The 8,660-nt window shown below is 39.9% G+C and overlaps 1 protein-coding gene across 1 annotated transcript; it reads left to right on the top strand.

The window, feature by feature from the left end:
* The first annotated feature begins 3,673 nt into the window (after nucleotides 1-3,673).
* LOC138661400 (serine-aspartate repeat-containing protein F-like) lies at nucleotides 3,674-5,131 on the top strand. The gene has a single exon (XM_069746059.1). The coding sequence runs from the start codon at nucleotides 3,674-3,676 to the stop codon at nucleotides 5,129-5,131; it is 1,458 nt and encodes a 485-aa protein (XP_069602160.1).
* Nucleotides 5,132-8,660: the final 3,529 nt, after the last annotated feature.

The raw sequence follows: 8,660 nt of genomic DNA, 5'->3' as shown, positions 1-8,660 counted from the left end.
TGCCTGTACTGATGTCTGTGCCTGAGCCTGCACTGATGTCTGTGCCTGAGCCTGCACTGATATCTGTGCCTGAGCCTGCGCTGATGTCTGTGCCTGTACTGATGTCTGTGCCTGAGCCTGCACTGATGTCTGTGCCTGAGCCTGCGCTGGTATCTGTGCCTGCTCCTGTGCATAGTAATTTATGGATGTCTTGCCCCAAATATCATAGTACACAGTGATGTCGTCTTCACAAGGGCGAGAAAACTAATGTATAATGGTGACATCTGTACAGAAACATGTCGGAGAACTCTCTCACCGATATTCTATTTTCTTCATTATTTACTGTGTATTTAATTGCATTTCATTATTTTCACCTCCAATGATACTCATGGGGCTCAGCCCAGACACTTTTCCCATATTTATTTATTTTCTATTGTGTGTATATACACAAATATGTATCCTTTTTATTGATATTATTTTCAATGCTTGGCCCTTTTTCTGTATTTATTTTCACTTTCTTATCCTAATATATTGTGTATTTTGGTTATCATGATGATATCGGGGATACAGGCCTCATTAGTATGAATTGGATCTATTCTTTCATGGGTGTCATGTATTTATTTATTCATTTATTTCTAATTGTATTTATTAGTTTTCCTTTGTGTATGTGGTTGGTACAACGATATGTTACATTGTGTATACATTTATGCTGGAGAGCATTGTCTGTATCCTATACCATTATGGTGCCTGTAGGGGATTTATTTCAAGTTTTAATTGGTCTTACTGACAGATTGTCAATTTGGTTTGTTAGTAAATAAAATATTGTCTATATACGTGAGCACATTGTTAGACAGATTGTCATTTTCTTTTTTCTCTTGGCTAATATTGTTCTCAGTACTTATGGGCACCGTTAATACACTTTCTGCATTTATGTATAATAATAATATTTTTTTCTCATGTTTCTCTGCACGTTTTTAATAAATAAACATATTCATTTAACACAATTAAATTGTTCGAAATAATATTTATTTTTAAAGTTTTTTTTTTTTTTACCTTCTCGCTTCTGAAGTGCACTGCTGCCCTACGTCCTGGTCCTCTCCTTGCCGGGAGCAGTGCGCTCCTGATGATTGACGGCTGAGCTTTGTCATGCTGCAGACACAAAACTACTAGATCTAGAGATCTAGTGATCTCATCAGCTTCAGAGCAGCACTTCTAAGCTGTATAGCAAAGAGCTTGTAAGTGCTGAGCTCCTACTCCAAGAAAATGTCCACCGCTGGTAAACTCCAGAAGTGGTTGGTAGCCTAGGCAACAGGCAGTAAGCTGTAAAGTTTATTATGCCTGTGTTTTTGAGAAAAGAGCATATTTTCAATAAAATTAAATTGTACATTTTGTTGCTTTTTGTTTTGCAATTTTACCCGTTTCGGAGGACAAGATAACTTTTCTGACTTTTATTTTATTTCAATTGAACTTCTGCTGTTTTACACATTTTAGGTGCAGAATAATTTCCCATTAATGGTTTTGATCAACTCATCGTGTATCAATCAGAAAGAAATAAAATAATGAAAATAAATAGATAAGAAATGAAACAAGCAAGGTGCAACGTATTGCTATAACATATAAGGCAGGATAGCTTTCTGGAATGGTTCTATGCTCGAGTCTATTAATGTCTGTGACGGTGCTAAGTCTGGCGGGTTTAATATGCCGTACGCTGCTGTGCGTTTAGAGGGCGGATGTAGATAATATCCACTTATCCTTCATAGATTTCATATTCAGTTCCTTAAAATCCTTTTATATTAAAAAGCGAAGCCATGAGTGAGCGCGGCCGTCCTGTGTGCGCGATGTCCGCCTCTGCGCCTTTCATGCATGGATAATTTCTATTAAGTCACTCATATGGCGGAAGTTATGGTGACCCCCATCCCGATGCCTCTCGCCAGAAAAACACGGCAGAACGGCTTTTACATTTCACATTATGCGTCAGCTGGAGCAGAACACATTGGGGTCGGAGTTCACCTCTTTAGGCCCATTTTACAGCATTGATGATTGCCGATGTTTTATGGTTCACAGAATGACGGAGTACTCGCCAATTAAGCCCTGCACAGTATCGGTGCCCTCCGCTGCGGGACACCTTTTAACACTTGAGGAATATTGCAAGGAACGTTTCAAGTAAAATCCTGTGATTAACGTTTAAGGAATCAGCTAAAATCAGCAGCAGCAAAATCATTAATTTATGCTTGTAGGCATAAGATAAAGGGAAAGAAAAATGGACGGTAAGTGCGGTAACACGCGGCAAGAAATGCAGAAAGATAAAAATGCCTAGAAGTGTTGAGTAGACTGCTAGCATTTCCTCTATGGGAAGGACGTGTTCCGTCTGACATGGCTCCTCGGCTCACTGCGGTGTTATTCACCTCTAGTCCATTGACCTTACACACAGTATATATATATACATTGTATCCGCCGTGTGCTGCGGGTGAGACATTGCGCCTCCATGCATTATAACCCCATCTCTGAGGCGCTGTCTCGATGAAAAATGGACACGATTTTTCATTCTTGATGAAGTCTCCGATCTTGCTGCCTGTTTTTGTGACCGATACAGGATTCTTTTAACAAAACATTATTTGTTAGAGTTTTTAGACTGAGAGATTAAAAAGAACATCAAGAAAATATGATTGTATTTTTTTCTCGGAATGTAGACTTTTTAATAGTAATCCATAATCATCTTCATTTTGCAACTTCGCGTCTATTTTGGGGTAATTGGAGGAATTGGTTTAGCCATAACTTCATGGCAATGGTTCTTTGGATCCCTCTTTCTCGGGATTATTTTCTGGGATAACTTCATTTCTTTTAAATTCCATCTCTCTTCTGGGCAAGTCTTTCATTCCCATTTTCAGGATGTAAGGAACATGGTAGATTGGAGTCGGGGAACCTTGTAAGGATTCATTCAAGGCACGTGACATGAGCCTTCAGCATTACCTTAGGCACAAACAGTCCAAACCACAATAAAGATCCCCCAGTTGGTTGTCTACAAGGATGAACAGGATGGGATCCGATGGTCAGCAGGTGGCACCTGGCCAAATCCCAATTTTTTGGAGACAGACAAAAAAGTAGAACCGATGAGGAAAAAAGGATTTTCCAGGACTTCACCCATAAAATTAATCTTTTTGTTAGTAATTCATTTAAAAACAGAAGGATCTATCAAAAGGATAAAGTCTTACACTCGCCACGAACGCTACACTCTTAGACATAGGAATATCATTTGGCTAAAGACGTAGTGTACACCAGAAACGTGTAAGGTTTTATCCTCATGATGGATCTTGTTTTTAAATACATTTCAAATAAAAAGATTGATCTTATTGATGGAAGTGCCAAAAAATCCTTTTTCTTTGTCCGCTCTACAGTCGCTGAGCTTCACCAGCAGGATTTGACACTCATTCATCAACTTTCTAGAGTATCCTGAACAATATTGGTGTTGTGAGCTCTTCTCTCTTTTTAGGTAGATTGGTATGTCAAATGATGAACTCATTGGACCAGGTCTGAAGTCAAGCGATATTTTGAGAACAACCTTAACCCACACAGGTCATTGAGAATCTGCTAAGTCATCATGGGGTTCTTTCCGAGATAAAGAAAGTGTTCTTAACCACATAAGAATCCAATTTGACCCAGCATTTTGTGAAAGAATGATGATGCCAATGATGATATGTATGATGACTCCAATGATGATACCAATGATGATACTAATGATGATGCCAGTGATGATGCCAGTGATGACACCAATGATGATGACGATGATGACGCCAATGATAACACCAATGATAACACCAATGATGACAACAATGATACCGATGATGACGCCAATGATAACACCAATGATAACACCAATGATGACAACAATGATGCCGATGATGACGCCAATGATAACACCAATGATAACACCAATGATGATACCAATGATGCCGATGATGACGCCAATGATAACACCAATGATGACACCAATGATGATACCAATGATGATGCCAATGATGACACCAATGATAACACCGATGATGTCAAAGATGACACCAATTATGATACCAATGATGATGCTAATGATGATGCCAGTGATGACACCAATGATGATGGCAATGATGACACCAATGATGATGCCAATAATGACACAAATGATGACACCAATAATGATGTCAATAATGACACCAATGATGATGGCAATGATGATGGCAATGATGAAAACAATGATGATGCCAATGATGATACTAATGATGATGCCAATGATGACACCAATGATGCCGATGATGACGCCAATGATGATGACAATGATGATACCAATGATGATGGCAATGATGATACCAATGATGATGCCAATGATGATATCAATGATGATGCCAATGATGATATCAATGATGATGCCAATGATGATATGAATGGTGACAACAATGATGACGCCAATGATGATGCCGATGATGACGCCAATGATGATGACATTGATGATACCAATGATGATGGCAATGATGATACCAATGATGATGCCAATGATGATATCAATGATGATGCCAATGATGATATGAATGGTGACAACAATGATGACCCCAATGATGATACCAATAATGACACCAATGATGACACCAATGATGTTGCCAATGATGACACCAATAATGACACCAATGATGATACCAATGACGATGCCAATGATGACACCAATGATAACACCGATGATGTCAATGATGACACCAATTATGATACCAATGATGATGCCAATGATGATATCAATGATGATGCCAATGATGATATGAATGGTGACAACAATGATGACGCCAATGATGATACCAATAATGACACCAATGATGACAACAATGATGTTGCCAATGACACCAATGATGTTGCCAATGATGACACCAATAATGACACCAATGATGATACCAATGACGATGCCAATGATGACACCAATGATGTTGCCAATGATGTCACCAATGATGATGGCAATGATGATACCAATGACGATGCCAATGATGACACCAATGATGTTGCCAATGATGTCACCAATGATGATGGCAATGATGATACCAATGATGATGCCAATGATGTCACCAATGATGATATGAATGGTGACAACAATGATGACACCAATGATAATGCCAGTGATACTAGTCCATCCATGTAGTCAGGAACATGGCTTGGTGATACTGTAAATTGATATTACAGGCAGGCCATAGCCCTTTCATAAATACTGGCATCATAGTCTAGAATTGGACAAAGCGAAAATGAAAATCTTAATAGCTGTGATACGTTTTCTAAACTACATCTACAGAACTGAAATTGGTAAAAAAATGAAGGAATTTCATTGAAGAAGCTCATTTTATTTGTGGTAATTCCTCCAAACCAGAATAGCTGGGGATTGTTTTCTCTTCTTCAATAAGGGGACACAATTATAAGAGTAAATATATTTTGGCTGTGAAGGGACTTGGATAGTGAAATATTTTATGCTAGTAGATTTCCATCGACACTAGCAGAAGAAGAAGCTTTATGTCCAAGGCCTTTGTTTTGGAGAGTTGTACATTAAAATCTCTGACTACTCTAAATGTGTCAAATTCCTAAATTATTCCTGGAAAAGTAACGTGTGTTCTCTAGTATAAATTGTTGGAATACAATGCCGGAATATGATGTTATTGGCCAATAATGGACCTCTATTTGTCCAGGTAATGTAGAGGACCAACAGCCTGGAGCTCGTCATCAGGCCATAGAGCACAGCGAGGGTGAGAGTGGACATCCCTGGTGATTGCCGTTAGCAATGGTGGAAATATTCCCAAGATGCTGTTATCTGTCAGTCTGAATTGATTGATGAAGACTTGATGAAGCAGTTTCTTCAGGGCCAGGCCCAGGATCATCATCAGGTCACTCAAAAAAAACCAAGCCGAAGTGACCCAACGTTATTTTATTTTTGGGGTATCTCAGCCTCGGTCCGGTCAATCAAGTCCAGTGGGAAACATTTACTTCTTGACGTATTTTGCACAAACAGATTGGAAGCCCTCAGAGGAGCAGCCTGACGTTCTTGGACCTAATGTAAATTTCTGTATCAAGGTCTTGGCCATACTTTGTGCCCACCACAATACTGGGGTCTTCTTACATGGTGGTGACGTCCCTTATTGGCCAGGAGCCAGGGTGTCTGCTCCTTCTGTGTAGCTATGCCTGAAATCTAAGAATAATGGTCTCGTCCACCAATGCATGCAGAAAATAATTGTATTGCAGGTTCATATTAATTAGGTGATTATCCATATTGGCCCTGGTGGGATAGAATGAAATCTAATTAGTTAGGTATAAGAAGAACACAATGCTCACACGATAAACCTTTAAGAATCTGCAAACGATAATTCCTGGCAATAAACATGTGCCGAGATTGGAAGATTTTCCTTTCTGATCTCAGGAAATCTTCTGTTCACCAAGAAAAGCAGGTCAGAGTAAAAGTAGAGATTCATTGTCCTCCAGACGTGCCGGTCGGCTGCAGCCGCCGCACGAATTACAGATCCATCACCGCTAACTGGATCTCTCCTAATAAATCCCGCACATCTGAGAGACGGCCGCTCCACTAACACAAAGTGATAGATTTCATTTTTAAAGATTTAATGCTGCAAGTCCAGTTAAGAATGGGAATATTAAAGGTTTAGGAAAGATGGGGCGAGGGAGACAAGGACGACCGGGACATCGGATGTCGGACTTATCCTCATACAAGGAAAATGAGAAAAAAAATCTGCATTATATAAGGTCCAGCACTCAAACAGAAAAACGTAAAATGTAGGAGTAATAATATAAGTTTATTTGGAATTATCCACACGGGTCATCATTCGGCAGAAGGCATTAGAATTTGCATAGATGTCGGGACGCCAATTTTAACATAACATGGTGCATACGTTGTATACAGCTGGGTATACAGTGTAACATGAAGCTGTTTGTGGGTTGCAGTACCGTGTCTGACCACTTAGTGTGCTGCTGAGAAATACTTCAGCTGGAAGCTCAAAAGTAGGAAGAACAAATACGAGACAGGAGAAGAAACAAGCAAAGTCCGAAAGCTTTGCACTCAAGCCTGTGTTCTGCAGTGAAACCATGCAGCATCATGTCCTCCTTGCTTGCATCCTAAGATGTGTGGCGTGAGATGATCAGCCATAAAATATTGCAATTTTGTATCACTCTCTCGGGAGACGTTTATGTTGCACTCGTCAGTCTGAGGCCACCCTGTGGTTGTAATGTGCATCGCAGACTGTCGATGGTTTCATAGCAAATCAATGTAATGCAATAAATTTGTATAATGGTAAATTGTAGACCTGAACCAAAGGCAAGAATCAGTAATCGGTAACGATATCAGCACTGTACGGCATCACGTCCCAGCCTGGACTCCAGCCATCCATGGGCCGTAAGAGTACAGGACAAGACCAGAGCCCATTCTGTGGCACATCTGATACCATAGGCATCCTCCACTGCACACCTCCCCCTTAAAGGGGTTTAACAATTTAGAAAAATTGGACCCCCAATAATGCAAGAAATGAAAATAGCAAAGACAGACAATATTCACCCTCATTACTCCGTATCATCAGCTCCAGAGCTGGCTACATTGCAGCGGTGACATCACATTGACAACTGACTTCACTGCTGCAGCCAATCACTGCCGTCTACACCAACATAGCTGAAGAGCACAGTGATTGGCTGCAGCGGTCACGTAAGGTGGGGACATAACAGCTCTGGGTCCTCCTTTCTAGAAGTAGAAAACTCCTTTAAGGGGTTAATATCGGAGCCTATTTTTGGTTATTATTTCTGATCATCAGGACCATTCCATCTATTTGTAGAAAGGAGAATAAAAGAATAAATTATTAACATCGAGCAGAAGGAGAATCCAGCAATCACGGATCTATTGATCTCCTGGATGTGGTGAAGTAGAAAGAGGCAAGGGAAAGGGATGATGGCGGCAAAGGAAGGACCGGAACATTCGCGGCACAGCAAAGGGGCTCGTGCCTTGTTAACCATTTACTGACTGCGGCAGATACTTCCCACCATCGCAAGGACAATATTCACAATTATATTTTCATTTCTTCTGATATCTTCTTTGTTTATAACATATTTAGTATCCTAACAATATATTGTTATTATTATTATTTAGCAGTTTCACTTAAACAATAATCACTTCTTCTCCATTATAACATTTTTGTTGTATTTTCCTTCTTTGTTATATTATCTTCTTTTCCTTTGTCTTCTGATAGTTCTACTCTGAAATCACCTCCCACCGTGGACGACTTCTGCAGCCCATCGCTCTGTTCAGAGGTCTCTGGTTCCCCCCACACTCCAGGAACAGACGCTATATAAGGGTAATTGATTAATAACATTTACCCTTCTGTTGCCGGAGATTAGATGACAGAATCCACCAGGGGCACAATATCAATTTATCCGTCCGTATTAAAATAAAACATCACATTTCATGTCTATCTTCCTCTTTATTAGAAGCTTCTTTAATCCTACAAATCAGAATTTCCCATCTATGGCCATGCGACAATGCAGAATATCTGATAATCCAGCGCCTTCCCCCTCATAGTCGTCCTTGATTACTGTAGTCATGATATAATATTGCTGTAGATTAAAACCGCGAGGCGTCTGCTTTGCAGTTGAGTTCCTTCCTTCCTCGCTCTGTGATGTTTGTGATATTTACG

Source organism: Ranitomeya imitator, chromosome 2, assembly GCF_032444005.1.
Source record: "Ranitomeya imitator isolate aRanImi1 chromosome 2, aRanImi1.pri, whole genome shotgun sequence".
In the NCBI taxonomy this organism is placed as follows: domain Eukaryota; kingdom Metazoa; phylum Chordata; class Amphibia; order Anura; family Dendrobatidae; genus Ranitomeya; species Ranitomeya imitator.
The sequence above is the reverse complement of the archived record's forward strand: the minus strand, read 5'-3'. Positions and strand labels throughout refer to the sequence as shown.

Bases quoted from the DNA above. Each gene is read 5' to 3' on its own strand.
- LOC138661400 (XM_069746059.1), top strand. From the start codon at position 3,674: ATGTATGATGACTCCAATGATGATACCAATGATGATACTAATGATGAT.